General features: G+C 35.8%; 2 protein-coding genes across 8 annotated transcripts in view; both read right to left on the bottom strand.

Annotated features, from left to right (window-relative positions):
- The window catches only part of LOC131744802 (endothelial zinc finger protein induced by tumor necrosis factor alpha-like), a 181363-nt gene that overhangs the window by 46202 nt on the left and 115103 nt on the right, over positions 1-20058 (bottom strand). The gene's annotated exons all lie outside the window — the stretch shown is intronic.
- ZNF583 (zinc finger protein 583) overlaps positions 1-20058 on the bottom strand; it is a 31002-nt gene that overhangs the window by 5069 nt on the left and 5875 nt on the right. The window contains exons 2-3 of one of the 5 annotated variants that reach the window (XM_067020053.1): positions 3567-3693; positions 3178-3276 (exon numbers count right to left, since the gene is read on the bottom strand). The exons of 1 other annotated variant lie outside the window; for it this stretch is intronic. In XM_067020053.1, the coding sequence (XP_066876154.1) occupies positions 3178-3276; positions 3567-3693 (226 nt within the window). Of the gene's footprint in view, positions 1-3177; positions 3277-3566; positions 3712-20058 lie in introns of those variants that run through there. 3 more of the 5 variants (XM_059044696.2, XM_059044694.2, XM_067020055.1) reach the window with 3 other exon arrangements.

Genomic DNA, 20058 nt, shown 5'->3' with positions numbered 1-20058 from the left:
TACAATAGCCAAGACACGGAAACAACCTAAATGTCCATCAACAGGTGAATGGATAAAGGAGATATGGTACATATGTGTGTGTATGTATGTGTATATATGTATATGTATATATATATATACATATGCACACACATATATATACATACATACACAATGGAGTATTACTCAGCTATAAAAAAGAAATAATGCCATCTGCAGCACATGGATGGACCTAGAGATCATCATACTAAGCCAAGTAAGTCAGAAAGAGAAAGACAAATAACATATGATATCACTTATATGTGGAATCTAAAATACAATACAAATGAATATATTTGCAAAACAGAAAGAGACTCATCTAGAGAACAGACTTGTGTTTGCCAAGGGGGAGGAGGGGTGGGGGAGAGAAGGATTGGGATTTTGGGATTAGCAGATGCAAACTATTATATCAATATATAGTATGGATAAATAACAAGTTCCTACTGTGTAGTACAGGAAACTATGTTCAATATCCTGTGATAAACCATAATGGAATATATATATGTAAGCGAATCACTTTGCTGCACAGCAAAAATTAACACAACATTGTAAATCAACTATACTTCAATAAAATTATTAAAAAAAGAAAAAACCTCACCAACATATGGTGGGGATGTAGAGCAACTGGAACTCTTCTACAGTGCTGGTGGGAATGAAAAATGATAGTCTCTTTGGAAAACTATCTGGCAGTTTCTTAAAAAGTTAAACATATTCCTGTAATATGACTCATGTTTTCCACTTTTAGATATTTACCTAAGAGAAATGAAAACGTATGTCCACACAAAGTCCTGTAGGTGACCACTTCATATAGCCCAAAACTGCAAACAACCCAAATGTGCATCAACAGGTGAATGGAAAAAGCATGGAACCATCTATACAATAGACTGCTACTCAGAAACAAAAGGAGTAAATTATACATGAAACAATATGATTTTCAAAATAATTTTGATGACAGAATAAGCCACACATAACAGTATGATTCCATTTAGTTTAAATGCAAAGTAATCTAAAATGACAAATATCAGATTAGTGTTTGGAGCCAGGAGTGAAGAAGAATGAACTGCAAAGAGGTACAAGCTATCTTTCGGGGTGATGGAAACGTTTTATATCTCGATTGTGGTGATGGTTTCACGGACGTATATAACTGTCGGAACTCATCACGTGTAATTTATATGAATGCAATTTACTGTATATAAATAATTAAAGTTATTAAGAAAAAAATTATAGGGACTTCCCCAGTGGTCCAGTGGTAAAGAATCTGCCTTCTTAGTTCCTGGTTGGGGAAATAAGATCCCACATGCCCCGGGGCTACTGAGCCTGTGTGCCACAACTGCAGAGCCCATGCACTCTGGAGCCTGCATGCCACAACTAGAGAGAAACCCAAGCACCACAATAAAGAGCCTGTGTGCAATAACAAAAGATCCCACGTGCCACAACTAAGACCCGATGCAGCCAAAAATAAATAAGAAATAAGAAAGAAAAAATTATAGATGGAATCAAGAAAGATTAAGTAAAGACAGACTTTAGTAACATAATAAAAAAAGTAAAACTCATGTAATAAGCTCTTTACACTGAAAATAGAGACTATACCTTGGAACCTATGGAACCATTAAAAAAAACTAATGCTACATTAGAACATGTAAAATCCTCAAATTGTTAGTAGAATTAGTACTAATTACTATCCTGATCAAATATGATAAAACAATTTGATCAAGATACAATAAAACCAGAAAACTTTCCTTCATACAACTCTTGTGTAAAAGGGAATTAAAAAAAAATAGGTTGTCTAGGAAATGGAAATAAGAAAAACAACTACATATCAGAATCTGTGGAAGTCACCTAAAGCTATATTCAGAGGAAAATTAAAACTCCTAATAATTTCATTAGTGAATGAGAAAATGAAATTAATAGTTTGTTTTTTTCAGCAAAATGGAAAACAAAATAAACCTAAGGAAAATAGAAGGAAGGAATTAGTAAAGAGAAAAGCAGAAAATAGAGAATTAGAAAAGAGAAGAATGATGACACTATATTTTATATTTAACAGATATGTCCAAAAGTTGGATGTTAAAAATAAATAAAAATTAACAAAATTGATTAATGAGTAGCAAACAATTTTTTAAAAAAGAACAGCTATGTAAAATAAAAATTGGAAATTACTAGATATAAAAGAAAAACAATTATAAGCAATTATTATGCTCAGGTTCATAGAAATCTGTAACCTAAATGAAAAGGGTAAGTAGAAAAATTAAAATTTATTAATTTAAATTAATTTAACTTTAATTTAATTTAAATTTAATTAATAAAATTATTAATTTAACCCAAGGAAGAAACTATAAGGAGGTTATTTACCAGAGAGGACATTGAGAAAGTTGTCAAAGGTCCACTTTCCCAAAAAGGCCCCAGTACCAGGATTTTTCTCTCAAACTCTAAGACTATGACCTCATTCCTTCACACTAACATCTCTAAATCAGACTTTTTTTTTCTTAGCCTCCATCTCCCTCCAATCATATGTTGTATATCTTCCCTTGGAAATCTCCCTATCTCTTAAAAATAAGTCTCTTATTGTCCCAAGCCAAATTCATCCTTTCCTCTACCAACCTGTTCTTTCTCCTGACTTGTTTCTATTAAATGCTATCACTTTCCAGTTACCCAGACTTGAAAATACAACTGGAAATGCTTTATTTTTTCTTTGATGATTTATAAACCTCTGAATAATCCTAAAAATTCAGCAGAATGATTTTGTGAAAGTAGAAATTCAGTGAATCAAGATTAAGTGCATAAGTAAATGAATCAATCCTTCAATCTGAAAGGAATGAGTGACCAAAAAGGAAAAAATATGCATTGCTATGTCTGGATTTTTAAACATAGTATGGAGTAACATGTGTAAAATTAAAAAGCAAGGAAAAGGAGATAACTGTGACATCTGCATCCAAAAAATAAGAAAAGGTTATCAGAGAAGACAGTTAAGTGTGAGAGAAAATATACACAAATAATGTGTGAGGAGAGTTAGGTTGGGGAACTCACGCTAGACACACCTCAGTGTTTCTTCCCAGGCCTTTTCAGGCTACCCAGGAAACATCAATTATGAGCTGGAACTTTCCAGAGTAGCTGAACTTTTCCTTGCAATAGCCTCTGCCTCCCTAGTTCTCTCTCACTCACCAGGGCATGCTCCTCTTGTCCCCTCCTTCTTCACCATCCAGGGCTCTTTTCCTTGCTCCAATAATGAGATCACATCTGGCTTAGAAACTGAAACTCCTGCTTACAAGAAATAAAAGGGGAATTAGCCAGGCCCATAAATCAGATCAAGTTGGTTGGTCATCAGGAAGGTGATGCCACTATAGAAGGGAGCTGAAGAAGAGGTGAAGTATTCTGAATAATGGGGAAGATGAAGTTGCATGGACAGTCTAATGAAGCTGCTAATTCTACAAAACTAAATTTGGGGGAGCACAAAAATCAGAAATTTAGCAAACTATATCAGAGGTTTCCCAAACATTACATTGGAAAGCAGCCCTACGTGCAGATTCTGAATTACAGGGAGACCTCCTTACCCAGTGATACCAGGCTCCTATAGTTCTGCAACATCACTTTCCTGTACAAATTCCTCTGAGCAGGGTTCAGCCATTCCCACTCCTCTTGAGAGAAATCTACAGCCACATCCCCAAATGTCACCAAATCCTGAAATGACATAAACATATTCTTGCTCAACTAGTGTTCTTACCCTCACATGAGCACAGTTTTAAAAGTTAAATTGTCTATACTTCTGGAGAGAAACACTACAGGTAGTGAAATTTTCTGTCAGTATCTTGAGTTCTGAGCAACACATGTCAAGTAATTGCTAGACAACTTCTCTGTGCTTAGTGTTGATATTCTGTCATGGAAAGTATACAGTTTCATTTCAGAGTCTCTACTGATGGAGAAAAGACACACACGAAAACTGGTAATAACAGAACACTGTAAACAATCAAGTGTAAAATGTTATTCATACTAAATGCTAGAGCATTTCTCAATATGGAAAATAAGGATAGACTGGGGCAGTGAGAAAGGCTTCAAAGAGGAGGCAGAAACATGAGTTATGCCTTACAGGACGTACATGGTCTAAACCAGCATTTTCCCAAATTCTACAATGGAATGGTCAATGTTCCAGCTATATCAATAAGGTATATATTAAAATATATTTGATGCTTATAACTGGTTTTCTAAAATTAAATACAAACATAATAAAAACAGTAAAGTTTTATGGTGATTTTGCAAAAATATAACTTAAACAATACATGCCATTACGGAGAACAATCAGGGACAACAAAAGATTACATAACAGCTCTGACACCATCACTAAGTTTCACAGACAGCTGGTAACCTATCATGCTACCTAAAAGACAAAATAATAGTAATTTTAAGCACCACTAATTAAGTTAAAGAGTGAACACTTCAAATGTGATAATGAAGTGCGTCAAAAAATACATACAACTCTCACTAGAGGAACATACCCAATTGTGCACATCTGATGAGCAAGAGTTTTTTAAATGTTAAAACATAGCTGTTAAGTACCACTGTATGTTACATTAAGGATCTTTATAGCATGGAAGATGACCTAGTCTGCTCCCTAGAAATTGAAAATGGGCATTCTTCCTAATGTGGTAAATCTGCTTCAGACTTATCAAGGCTTGCTGTCTGATTTGGTATATGCATCACAGGTTTGGCATGTCACAGAGCAAAATCTACTCTTAAGCTGAGCTGATATGTAGATGCCCTAAACAGCTGAACTGACTTGTCAAATATTGAAATCCTTCCACAATGGTTGGTAAATAGCAGAGGAACCACTCCCAGTTAAAAGACCAAGAGCATTCCCCTGAAAGAACAAACAGTTAAACAGACCTCTTCATTCTAATAGACACTGATTTCAAAAAGGAGATAATGAAAATACTGGAGGAGTAAGAAAAGCTATCGACAGAAATGCAGAGTACTATAAAAGGGAACTAGAAACTATAAAGAGGAACCACGAAAAATTAGAAAACTCATCTGCGGAGATGAAAGCTAAGGGCAATGAATAGCAGAATGAATGATGCAGAAGAATGAATAAGTGACCTGGAACATAGAATAATGGAAATCACCCAATAAGGACAGCAGACAGAAAGCCAAATGAAAAAAAAAATGAAAGCAGTATAAAAGACCTACGAGATAATATAAACCATGCCAATCTACACAAAATGGGGGTTCCAGAAGGGGAAGAAAGAGAAAAGGGGATCAAAAATGTATTTGAAAAAAATATGTCTGAAAAACCCCCAAATGTAAAGAAGGAAACACATATCCAGGTACAGGAAGCACAGAGGGTTCCAAACAAGATAAACCGAAACAGACCTACACCAAGACATATTACAATAAAAACAGCAAAATTTAAAGACAGAATTCTAAAGGCAGCAAGAGAAAAACAAAGAGTTCATTACAAGGAAACCCCCATAAGGCTATCTATCACGTGATTTCTCTACAGAAATGCTGCACACCAGAAGGGAGTGGCAAGATATATTCAAAGTCCTGAAAGGGAAAAATATGCAACCTAGGATACTCTACCTAGCAAGATTATTATTTAGAATAGAAAGAGAGATAAGGAATTTCTCAGACACGCAAAAACTAAAATACTAAATCTATCCTAAAGGAAATATTGAAAGGTCTTCTCTAAATAGAAGAGAAGTAAGAATCTATAGGAAATTTTTTAAAATCACAATTGGAAAGTAAATTACTTAAATTTAAAGCCAGGACACAGACTAAAGAAAAAAATCCAAAAATTTGTGTGAAAATGATGGTAACCAAAATGAACAGCAAAAGGATGAACAAAATGTAATGTAAGCAGAAACTCTACAAGCCAGAAGGGAGTGGCAGGACATATTTAAAGTGATGAAGGAAAAAAAACCTACAACCAAGATTACTCTACCCAGCAAGGATCTCATTCAGATTTGATGGAGAAATTAAAACCTTTACAGACAAGCAAAAGCTGAGAGAGTTCAGCACCACCAAACCAGCTCTACAACAAATCCTAAAGGAACTTCTCTAGGCAAGAAACACAAGAGAAGGAAAAGACCTACAAGAACAACCCGAAACAATTAAGTAAATGGTAATAGGAACATACATATCGATAATTACCTTAAATGTAAATGGATTAAATGCTCCCACCAAAAGACACAGACTGGCTGAATGGATACAAAAACAAGACCCATATATATGCTGTCTACAAGAGACCCACTTCAAACCTAGGGACACATACAGACTGAAAGTAAGGGGATGGAAAAAGATATTCCATGCAAATGGAAATCAGAAGAAAGCTGGAGTAGCCATTCTCATATCAGACAAAATAGACTTTAAAATAAAGTCTATTACAAGAGACAAAGAAGGACACTACATAATGATCAAGGGATCGATCCATGAAGAAGATATAACAATTGTAAATATTTATGCACCCAACATAGGCGCACCTCAATACATAAGGCAAATACTAACAGCCATAAAAGGGGAAATCGACAGTAACACAATCATAGTAGGGGACTTTAACACCCCACTGTCACCAATGGACAGATCATCCAAAATGAAAATAAATAAGGAAACACAAGCTTTAAATGAAATATTATACAAGATGGATTTACTTGATATTTATAGGACATTCCATCCAAAAACAACAGAATACACATTTTTCTCAAGTGCTCATGGAACATTCTCCAGGATCGATCATATCTTGGGTCACAAATCTAGCCTTGGCAAATTTAAGAAAATTGAAATCGTATCAAGTATCTTTTCTGACCACAACGCTATGAGACTAGATATCAATTACAGGAAAAGATCTGTAAAAAATACAAACACATGGAGGCTAAACAATACACTACTTAATAACGAAGTGATCACTGAAGAAATCAAAGAGGAAATCAAAAAGTACTTAGAAACAAATGACAATGGAGACACGACGACCCAAAACCTATGGGATACAGCAAAAGCAGTTCTAAGAGGGAAGTTTATAGCAATACAATCATACCTTAAGAAACAGGAAGCATCTCGAATAAACAACTTAACTTTGCACCTAAAGCAATTAGAGAAGGAAGAACAAAAAAACCCCAAATTTAGCAGAAGGAAAGAAATCATAAAGATCAGATCAGAAATTAATGAAAAAGAAATGAAGGAAACAATAGCAAAGATCAATACAAGTAAAAGCTGGTTCTTTGAGAAGATAAATAAAATTGATAAACCATTAGCCAGACTCATCAAGAAAAAAGGGGAGAAGACTCAAATCAATAGAATTAGAAATGAAAAAGGAGATGTAACAACTGACTCTGCAGAAATACAAAAGATTATTAGAGATTACTACAAGCAACTCTATGGCAATAAAATGGACAACCTGGAAGAAATGGACAAATTCTTAGAAATGCACAACCTGCCAAGACTGAACCAGGAAGAAATAGAAAACATGAACAGACCAATCACAAGCACTGAAATTGAAACTGTGATTAAAAATCTTCCAACAAACAAAAGCCCAGGACCAGATGGCTTCACAGGCGAATTCTATCAAACATTTAGAGAAGAGCTAACACCTATCCTTCTCAAACTCTTCCAAAAGATAGCAGAGGGAGGAACACTCCCAAACTCATTCTACGAGGCCACCATCACCCTGATACCAAAACCAGACAAAGACGTCACAAAGAAAGAAAACTACAGGCCAATATCACTGATGAACATAGATGCAAAAATCCTCAACAAAATATTAGCAAACAGAATCCAACAGCACATTAAAAGGATCATACACCATGATCAAGTGGGGTTTATTCCAGGAATGCAAGGGTTCTTCAATATACGCAAATCAATCAACGTGATACACCATATCAACAAACTGAAGGAGAAAAACCATATGATCATCTCAATAGATGCAGAGAAAGCTTTTGACAAAATTCAACACCCATTTATGATAAAAACCCTGCAGAAAGTAGGCATAGAGGGAACTTTCCTCAATATAATAAAGGCAATATGTGACAAACCCACAGCTAACATCGTTCTCAATGGTGAAAAACTGACACCATTTCCACTAAGATCAGGAACAAGACAAGGTTGCCCACTCTCACCACTCTTATTCAACCTAGTTTTGGAAGTTCTAGCCACAGCAATTAGAGAAAATAAAGAAATAAAAGGAATCCAAATAGGAAAAGAAGAAGTAAAGCTGTCACTGTTTGCAGATGACATGATACTATACATAGAGAATCCTAAGGATGCTACCAGAAAACTACTAGAACTAATCAATGAATTTGGTAAAGTAGCAGGATACAAAGTTAATGCACAGAAATCTCTGGCATTCTTATACACTAATGATGAAAAATCTGAGAATGAAATTAAGAAAACACTCCCATTTACCATTGCAACAAAAAGAATAAAATATCTAGGAATAAACCTACCTAAGGAGACAAAAGACTTGTATGCAGAAAACTATAAGACACTGATGAAAGAAATTAAAGATGATACAAATAGGTGGAGAAATATACCATGTTCTTGGATTGGAAGAATCAACATAGTGAAAATGACTGTATTACCCAAAGCAATCTACAGATTCAATGCAATCCCTATCAAATTACCACTGGCATTTTTTACAGAACTAGAACAAAAAATTTCACAATTTGTATGGAAACACAAAAGACCCCGAATAGCCAAAGCAATCTTGAGAACGAAAAATGGAGCTGGAGGAATCAGGCTCCCTGACTTCAGACTCTACTACAAGGCTACAGTAATCAAGACAGTATGGTACTGGCACAAAAACAGAAATATAGATTAATGGAACAGGATAGAAAGCCCAGAGATAAACCCACACACATATGGTCACCTTATCTTTGATAAAGGAGGCAAGAATATACATTGGAGAAAAGACAGCCTCTTCAATAAGTGGTGCTGGGAAAACTGGACAGCTACCTGTAGAAGTATGAAATTAGAACACTCCCTAACACCATACACAAAAATAAACTCAAAATGGGTTAAAGACCTAAATGTAAGGCCAGACACTATCAAACTCTTAGAGGAAAACATAGGCAGAACACTCTATGACATAAATCACAGCAAGATCCTTTTTGACCCATCTCCTAGAGAAATGGAAATAAAAACAAAAACAAACAAATGGGATCTAATGAAACTTAAAAGCTTTTGCACAGCAAAGGATACCATAAACAAGACCAAAAGACAACCCTCAGAATGGGAGAAAATATTTGCAAATGAAGCAACTGACAAAGGATTAATCTCCAAAATTTATAAGCAACTCATGCAGCTCAATAACAAAAAAACAAACAGCCCAATCCAAAAATGGGCAGAAGAACTAAATAGACATTTCTCCAAAGAAGATATACAGATAGCCAACAAACACATGGAAGAATGCTCAACATCATTAATCATTAGAGAAATGCAAATCAAAACTACAATGAGATATCATCTCACACCAGCCAGATTGGCCATCATCAAAAACTCTAGAAACAATAAATGCTGGAGGGGGTGTGGAGAAAAGGGAACACTCTTGCACTGCTGGTGGGAATGTAAATTGATACAGCCACTATGGAGAACAGTATGGAGGTTCCTTAAAAAACTACAAATAGAACTACCATATGACCCTGCGATCCCACTACTGGGCATATACCCTGAGAAAACCATAATTCAAAAAGAGTCGTGTACCAAAATGTTTATTGCAGCTCTATTTACGATAGCCAGGACATGGAAGCAACCTAAGTGTCCATCAACAGATGAATGGATAAGGAAGATGTGGCACATATATACGATGGAATATTACTCAGCCATAAAAAGAAATGAAACTGAGTTATTTGTAATGAGGTGGATAGACCTGGAATCTGTCATACAGAGTGAAGTAAGTCAGAAGGATAAAAACAAATACCGTATGCTAACACATATATATGGAATCTAAAAAAAAAAAAAATGTCATGAAGAGATTAGTGGTAGGATGGGAATAAAACACAGACCTACTAGAGCATGGACTTGAGGATATGGGGAGGGGGAAGGGTAAGCTGTGACGATGTGAGAGAGTGGCAGGGACATATACACACTACCAAATGTAAATTAGATAGCTAGTGGGAAGCTATAGCATAGCACAGGGAGTTCACCTCTGTACTTAGTGACCACCTAGAGGGGTGGGATAGGGAGGGTGGGAGGGAGGGTGACAAAAGAGGGAAGAGTTATGGGAACATATGTATATATATAATTGATTCACTTTGTTGTAAAAGAGAAACTAACACACTATTGTAAAACAGTTATACTCAAATAAAGATGTTAAAAAAAAAATTTAAAAAAAAAAAGTTAAATTGTCTATACTTCTGGAGAGAAACACTACAGGTAGTGAAATTTTCTGTCAGTATCTTGAGTTCTGAGCAACACATGTCAAGTAATTGCTAGACAACTTCTCTGTGCTTAGTGTTGATATTCTGTCATGGAAAGTATACAGTTTCATTTCAGAGTCTCTACTGATGGAGAAAAGACACACACGAAAACTGGTAATAACAGAACACTGTAAACAATCAAGTGTAAAATGTTATTCATACTAAATGCTAGAGCATTTCTCAATATGGAAAATAAGGATAGACTGGGGCAGTGAGAAAGGCTTCAAAGAGGAGGCAGAAACATGAGTTATGCCTTACAGGACGTACATGGTCTAAACCAGCATTTTCCCAAATTCTACAATGGAATGGTCAATGTTCCAGCTATATCAATAAGGTATATATTAAAATATATTTGATGCTTATAACTGGTTTTCTAAAATTAAATACAAACATAATAAAAACAGTAAAGTTTTATGGTGATTTTGCAAAAATATAACTTAAACAATACATGCCATTACGGAGAACAATCAGGGACAACAAAAGATTACATAACAGCTCTGACACCATCACTAAGTTTCACAGACAGCTGGTAACCTATCATGCTACCTAAAAGACAAAATAATAGTAATTTTAAGCACCACTAATTAAGTTAAAGAGTGAACACTTCAAATGTGATAATGAAGTGCGTCAAAAAATACATACAACTCTCACTAGAGGAACATACCCAATTGTGCACATCTGATGAGCAAGAGTTTTTTAAATGTTAAAACATAGCTGTTAAGTACCACTGTATGTTACATTAAGGATCTTTATAGCATGGAAGATGACCTAGTCTGCTCCCTAGAAATTGAAAATGGGCATTCTTCCTAATGTGGTAAATCTGCTTCAGACTTATCAAGGCTTGCTGTCTGATTTGGTATATGCATCACAGGTTTGGCATGTCACAGAGCAAAATCTACTCTTAAGCTGAGCTGATATGTAGATGCCCTAAACAGCTGAACTGACTTGTCAAATATTGAAATCCTTCCACAATGGTTGGTAAATAGCAGAGGAACCACTCCCAGTTAAAAGACCAAGAGCATTCCCCTGAAAGAACAAACAGTTAAACAGACCTCTTCATTCTAATAGACACTGATTTCAAAAAGGAGATAATGAAAATACTGGAGGAGTAAGAAAAGCTATCGACAGAAATGCAGAGTACTATAAAAGGGAACTAGAAACTATAAAGAGGAACCACGAAAAATTAGAAAACTCATCTGCGGAGATGAAAGCTAAGGGCAATGAATAGCAGAATGAATGATGCAGAAGAATGAATAAGTGACCTGGAACATAGAATAATGGAAATCACCCAATAAGGACAGCAGACAGAAAGCCAAATGAAAAAAAAAATGAAAGCAGTATAAAAGACCTACGAGATAATATAAACCATGCCAATCTACACAAAATGGGGGTTCCAGAAGGGGAAGAAAGAGAAAAGGGGATCAAAAATGTATTTGAAAAAAATATGTCTGAAAAACCCCCAAATGTAAAGAAGGAAACACATATCCAGGTACAGGAAGCACAGAGGGTTCCAAACAAGATAAACCGAAACAGACCTACACCAAGACATATTACAATAAAAACAGCAAAATTTAAAGACAGAATTCTAAAGGCAGCAAGAGAAAAACAAAGAGTTCATTACAAGGAAACCCCCATAAGGCTATCTATCACGTGATTTCTCTACAGAAATGCTGCACACCAGAAGGGAGTGGCAAGATATATTCAAAGTCCTGAAAGGGAAAAATATGCAACCTAGGATACTCTACCTAGCAAGATTATTATTTAGAATAGAAAGAGAGATAAGGAATTTCTCAGACACGCAAAAACTAAAATACTAAATCTATCCTAAAGGAAATATTGAAAGGTCTTCTCTAAATAGAAGAGAAGTAAGAATCTATAGGAAATTTTTTAAAATCACAATTGGAAAGTAAATTACTTAAATTTAAAGCCAGGACACAGACTAAAGAAAAAAATCCAAAAATTTGTGTGAAAATGATGGTAACCAAAATGAACAGCAAAAGGATGAACAAAATGTAATGTAAGCAGAAACTCTACAAGCCAGAAGGGAGTGGCAGGACATATTTAAAGTGATGAAGGAAAAAAAACCTACAACCAAGATTACTCTACCCAGCAAGGATCTCATTCAGATTTGATGGAGAAATTAAAACCTTTACAGACAAGCAAAAGCTGAGAGAGTTCAGCACCACCAAACCAGCTCTACAACAAATCCTAAAGGAACTTCTCTAGGCAAGAAACACAAGAGAAGGAAAAGACCTACAAGAACAACCCGAAACAATTAAGTAAATGGTAATAGGAACATACATATCGATAATTACCTTAAATGTAAATGGATTAAATGCTCCCACCAAAAGACACAGACTGGCTGAATGGATACAAAAACAAGACCCATATATATGCTGTCTACAAGAGACCCACTTCAAACCTAGGGACACATACAGACTGAAAGTAAGGGGATGGAAAAAGATATTCCATGCAAATGGAAATCAGAAGAAAGCTGGAGTAGCCATTCTCATATCAGACAAAATAGACTTTAAAATAAAGTCTATTACAAGAGACAAAGAAGGACACTACATAATGATCAAGGGATCGATCCATGAAGAAGATATAACAATTGTAAATATTTATGCACCCAACATAGGCGCACCTCAATACATAAGGCAAATACTAACAGCCATAAAAGGGGAAATCGACAGTAACACAATCATAGTAGGGGACTTTAACACCCCACTGTCACCAATGGACAGATCATCCAAAATGAAAATAAATAAGGAAACACAAGCTTTAAATGAAATATTATACAAGATGGATTTACTTGATATTTATAGGACATTCCATCCAAAAACAACAGAATACACATTTTTCTCAAGTGCTCATGGAACATTCTCCAGGATCGATCATATCTTGGGTCACAAATCTAGCCTTGGCAAATTTAAGAAAATTGAAATCGTATCAAGTATCTTTTCTGACCACAACGCTATGAGACTAGATATCAATTACAGGAAAAGATCTGTAAAAAATACAAACACATGGAGGCTAAACAATACACTACTTAATAACGAAGTGATCACTGAAGAAATCAAAGAGGAAATCAAAAAGTACTTAGAAACAAATGACAATGGAGACACGACGACCCAAAACCTATGGGATACAGCAAAAGCAGTTCTAAGAGGGAAGTTTATAGCAATACAATCATACCTTAAGAAACAGGAAGCATCTCGAATAAACAACTTAACTTTGCACCTAAAGCAATTAGAGAAGGAAGAACAAAAAAACCCCAAATTTAGCAGAAGGAAAGAAATCATAAAGATCAGATCAGAAATTAATGAAAAAGAAATGAAGGAAACAATAGCAAAGATCAATACAAGTAAAAGCTGGTTCTTTGAGAAGATAAATAAAATTGATAAACCATTAGCCAGACTCATCAAGAAAAAAGGGGAGAAGACTCAAATCAATAGAATTAGAAATGAAAAAGGAGATGTAACAACTGACTCTGCAGAAATACAAAAGATTATTAGAGATTACTACAAGCAACTCTATGGCAATAAAATGGACAACCTGGAAGAAATGGACAAATTCTTAGAAATGCACAACCTGCCAAGACTGAACCAGGAAGAAATAGAAAACATGAACAGACCAATCACAAGCACTGAAATTGAAACTGTGATTAAAAATCTTCCAACAAACAAAAGCCCAGGACCAGATGGCTTCACAGGCGAATTCTATCAAACATTTAGAGAAGAGCTAACACCTATCCTTCTCAAACTCTTCCAAAAGATAGCAGAGGGAGGAACACTCCCAAACTCATTCTACGAGGCCACCATCACCCTGATACCAAAACCAGACAAAGACGTCACAAAGAAAGAAAACTACAGGCCAATATCACTGATGAACATAGATGCAAAAATCCTCAACAAAATATTAGCAAACAGAATCCAACAGCACATTAAAAGGATCATACACCATGATCAAGTGGGGTTTATTCCAGGAATGCAAGGATTCTTCAATATACGCAAATCAATCAATGTGATACACCATATCAACAAACTGAAGGAGAAAAACCATATGATCATCTCAATAGATGCAGAGAAAGCTTTTGACAAAATTCAACACCCATTTATGATAAAAACCCTGCAGAAAGTAGGCATAGAGGGAACTTTCCTCAATATAATAAAGGCAATATATGACAAACCCACAGCCAGCATTGTTCTCAATGGTGAAAAACTGAAACCATTTCCACTAAGATCAGGAACAAGACAAGGTTGCCCACTCTCACCACTCTTATTCAACCTAGTTTTGGAAGTTCTAGCCACAGCAATTAGAGAAAATAAAGAAATAAAAGGAATCCAAATAGGAAAAGAAGAAGTAAAGCTGTCACTGTTTGCAGATGACATGATACTATACATAGAGAATCCTAAGGATGCTACCAGAAAACTACTAGAGCTAATCAATGAATTTGGTAAAGTAGCAGGACACAAAGTTAATGCACAGAAATCTCTGGCATTCTTATACACTAATGATGAAAAATCTGAGAGTGAAATTAAGAAAACACTCCCATTTACCACTGCAACAAAAAGAATAAAATATCTAGGAATAAACCTACCTAAGGAGACAAAAGACTTGTATGCAGAAAACTATAAGACACTGATGAAAGAAATTAAAGATGATACAAATAGGTGGAGAAATATACCATGTTCTTGGATTGGAAGAATCAACATTGTGAAAATGACTCTACTACCCAAAGCAATCTACAGATTCAATGCTATCCCTATCAAATTACCACTGGCATTTTTTACAGAACTAGAAAAAAGAATTTCACAATTTGTATGGAAACACAAAAGACCCCGAATAGCCAAAGCAATCTTGAGAACGAAAAATGGAGCTGGAGGAATCAGGCTCCCTGACTTCAGACTCTACTACAAGGCCACAGTAATCAAGACAGTATAGTACTGGCACAAAAACAGAAATATAGATCAATGGAACAGGATAGAAAGCCCAGAGATAAACCCACACACATATGGTCACCTTATCTTTGATAAAGGAGGGAAGGATATACAGTGGAGAAAAGACAGCCTCTTCAATAAGTGGTGCTGGGAAAACTGGACAGCTACATGTAAAAGTATGAAATTAGAACAATCCCTAACACGACACACAAAAATAAACTCAAAATGGGTTAAAGACCTAAATGTAAGGCCAGACACTATCAAACTCTCAGAGGAAAACATAGGCAGAACACTCTACGACATAAATCACAGCAAGATCCTTTTTGACCCATCTCCTAGAGAAATGGAAATCAAAACAAAAATAAACAAATGGGACCTAATAAAAGCTTTTGCACAGCAAAAGATACTATAAACAAGACCAAAAGACAACCCTCAGAATGGGAGAAAATATTTGCAAATGAAGCAACTGACACAGGAGTAATATCCAAAATTTATAAGCAACTCATGCAGCTCAATAACAAAAAAACAAACAACCCAATCCAAAAATGGGCAGAAGAACTAAATAGACATTTCTCCAAAGAAGATATACAGATTGCTAACAAACACATGAAAGAATGCTCAACATCATTAACCATTAGAGAAATGCAAATCAAAACTACAATGAGATATCATCTCACACCGGTCAGATTGGCCATCATCAAAAACTCTAGAAACAATAAATGCTGGAGAGGGTGTGGAGAAAAGGGAACCCTCTTGCACTGCTGGTGGGAATGTAAGTTGATACAGCCACTATGGAGAACAGTATGGAGGTTCCTTAAAAAACTACAAATAGAACTACCATACGACCCAGCAATCCCACTACTGGGCATATACCCTGAGAAAACCATAATTCAAAAAGACTCATGTACCAAAATGTTCATTGCAGCTCTATTTACAATAGCCAGGACATGGAAGCAACCTAAGTGTCCATCAACAGATGAATGGATAAAGAAGATGTTGCACATATATACGATGGAATATTACTCAGCCATAAAAAGAAATGAAACTGAGTTATTTATAATGAGGTGGATGGACCTGGAGTCTGTCATACAGAGTGAAGTAAGTCAGAAGGAGAAAAACAAATACCGTATGCTAACACATATATATGGACTCTAAGGGAAAAAAATGTCATGAAGAGATTAGTGATAGGACAGGAATAAAACACAGACTTACTAGAGCATGGACTTGAGGATATGGGGAGGGGGAAGGGTGGGCTGTGATGAAGTGGGAGAGTGGCAGGGACGTATATACACTACCAAATGTAAATTAGATAGCTAGTGGGAAGCTGCCACATAGCACAGGGAGATCACCTCTGTGCTTTGTGACCACCTAGAGGGGTGGGATAGGGAGGGTGGGAGAGAGGGTGATGCAAGAGGGAAGAGATAATGGGAACATATGTATATGTATAACTGATTCACTTTGTTGTAAAGGAAAAACTAACACACTATTGTAAAACAGTTTTACTCCAATAAAGATGTTTAAAAAAAAATGTAATGTAAAACAGGACATCAAAATCATAAAATGTGGGGGAGAAGAGTAAAAAAGTGTAGATTCTTTTTCTTTCCTAGAATGAATGTGTTTCAGCCTATATAACTACCAGTCTAAGGCAAGTAGATATAGGAAGGGGTTAACATTCTTGAAAAATAGGGTAACCATAAATCAAAAACATACAGTAGATTCACAAAAACCAAAAAGAAGAGAACATAAGTATAATACCAAAGAAAATCTTGAAACCACAAAAGGAAAAATAAGGGACAAAGAAAAAATATAAAATCAACAGGAAAACAAAGTTTAAAATGGCAATAAATATGTATCTGTCAGTAATTGCCTTAATTGTCAGTGGACTAAATCCTCCAATCAAAAGACACAGAGTGGCAGATTGGAAAAAAAAAACAAGAGCCTACAATATGCTGCCTACAAGAGACCCACTTTAGGGCAGAGGACACATAGAGATTGAAAGTGAGGGGATGGAAAAAGATATTTCATGCAAAAGGAAATGACAAGAAAGTGAGGTTGCAATACTCATATCAGACAAAAGAGACTTTAAGACAAAAGCCATAAAGAAAGATAAAGAAGGATACTACATAATGGAAAAAAGGATCAATACAAGAGGATTTTACGTCAACATATATGCACCTAATATAGGAACACCCATGTACGTAAAACAAATACTAACAGAAATACAGGGAGAGGGACTTCCCTGATGGTGCAGTGGTTAAGAATCCACCTGCCAATGCAGGGGACATGGGTTTGAGCCCTAGTCCAGGAAGATCCCACATACCATGGAGCAACTAAGCCCATGCACCTCAACTACTGAGCATGCACTCTAGAACCTGAGAGCCATGACTACTGAGCCCATGCACCACAACTACTGAAGCCTGCGTGCCTACAGCCCATGCTCCACAACAAAGAGTAGCTCCTGTTCCTACTCACTGCAACTAGAGAAAGCCCATGTGCAGCAACGAAGACACAAAGCAGCTAATAATAAATAAATTTATAAAAAATAAATAAGGGCAGAAATTGACAAGACGACAATAACAATAGATTTTAACACCGCGCTCACATCAATGGACAGATCTTCCAGACAGAGAATCAATAAGACAACAGAGATACTAAATGATACAACAGAACAGTTAGACTTAATTGATATTTTCAGTACATTACATCCAAAAAAACCAGAATACACATTCTTTTCAAGTGCACATGGAACATTCTCTAGAACTGACCACATACTAGGGCATAAAACAAGCCTCAACAAATTTAAGAGTATAGAAATTATCTCAAGCATCTTTTCTGACCACAATGGCATGAAACCAGAAATTAACCACAGAAAAATGAGGAAAAAAAGATTACATGGAGACTAAACAACATGGTACTAAAAATCCAATGGGTCAATGAGGAAATCAAAGAGATTTAAAAATACCTTGAGACAAATGACAGTGAAAACACAACCATACAAAATCTACGGAATGCAACAAAAGCAGTTCTTAGAAGTTCATACCAATACAGGCTTTCCTCAAAAAACAAAAATCTCAAACAACCTAACCTACCACAAAGAATTAGAAAAAGAAGAACAAACAAAACCTAAAGTCAGCAGAAGGAATGAAATAATAAAGATCAGAAAATAAATAAAAGACATTTAAAAAAATAGAAAAATATCAATAAAACTAAGAGCTGGTTCTCTGAGAGGATAAACAACATTGACAAACCTCTTGCCAAGCTTTTCAAGGAGGAAGAGAGAACTTATTTCATTAAACAAAATAAGAAATGAAAAAGGAAACATAAAAACTGACACCACAGAAATATAAAAAACCATAAGGGAATACTATGAACAATTATAAAAGAAAAGCCAAAACCCACATGATCTTCTGAATAGATGCAGAAAAGGCATTTGACAAATTCAACATCCATTCATGATAAAAACTCTTACCAAAATGGGTATAGAGGGAACATACCTCAAGATAATAAAAGCTATGACAAATCCACAACCAATACAATACTCAACAGTGAAAAGCTGAAAGCATTCCTGCTAAAATCTGGAACAAGATAAGGATGCTCACTCTCACCTCTTCTATTCAACACAGTATTGGAAGTCCTAGCTGCAGCAATCAGATAAGGAAAAGAGATGAAAGATACCCAGATTAGGGCTCCCCTGGTGGCACAGTGGTTAAGAATCCGCCTGCCAATGCAGGGGACATGGGTTCAAGCCCTGGTCTGGGAAGATCCCACATGCTGCAGAGCAGTTAAGCCTGTGCACCACAACTACTGAGCTTGCACTCGAGCCCTCCAGCCATGACTACTGAGCCTGCATGCTACAAACACTGAAGCCTGTGTTCCACAACAAGAGAAGCCCCCACAATGGGAAGCCCGCGCACCACAACGAAGCCCCCACTCGCCGCAACTAGAGAAAGCCTGCACGCAACAACGAAGACCCAGTGCAGCCAAAAGTAAAAATTAATAAAATTAAAAGAAAAAAGATATCCAGATTGGTAGGGAAGAGGTAAAATTGTCATTATATGCAGATGATATGATATTACATATAGAAAACCCTAAACAGTCCACACATAAACTACTAGAACAGATAAACGAATTCGGCAAGGTAGCGGGATACAACGTACAGAAATCGGTTGCGTTTATTTTACACCAACAATGAAATATGAAAAAGGCAATGTAAAAAAAATCTTTTAAAATTGCAACCCAAAACATAAATTACTTTGGAATAAACCTCACCAAGCAGATGAAAGATTTATACGCTGAGAACTATAAAACACTGATAAAGGAAACTGAGATGATTCAAAGAAATGGAAAGATATTCCATGCTTTTGGATTGGAAGAATTAATGTTGTTAAAATGGTCATACTACCCAAAGCAATCTACAGATTTAATGTGATCCCTATCAAATTACCCATGACATTTTCCACAGAACTAGAAAAAATAACCCTAAAATTCATGTGGAATCATAAAAGACCCAGAATTGCCAAAGCAATCCTGAAGAAAAAGAACAAAGTAGAAGGCATAACCCTCCCAGAGTTCAGACAATATTAGAAAGCTAGAGTAATGAAAACTGTGGTACTGGCACTAAAACAGACATATGGATGAATGGAATGGAAGAGAGCCCAGAAATAAACCCACACACCTATGGTCAATTAATCTTTGTCAGAGGAGGC

This window comes from Kogia breviceps, chromosome 18, assembly GCF_026419965.1.
Source record: "Kogia breviceps isolate mKogBre1 chromosome 18, mKogBre1 haplotype 1, whole genome shotgun sequence".
In the NCBI taxonomy this organism is placed as follows: Eukaryota; Metazoa; Chordata; class Mammalia; order Artiodactyla; family Physeteridae; genus Kogia; species Kogia breviceps.
The sequence above is the reverse complement of the archived record's forward strand: the minus strand, read 5'-3'. Positions and strand labels throughout refer to the sequence as shown.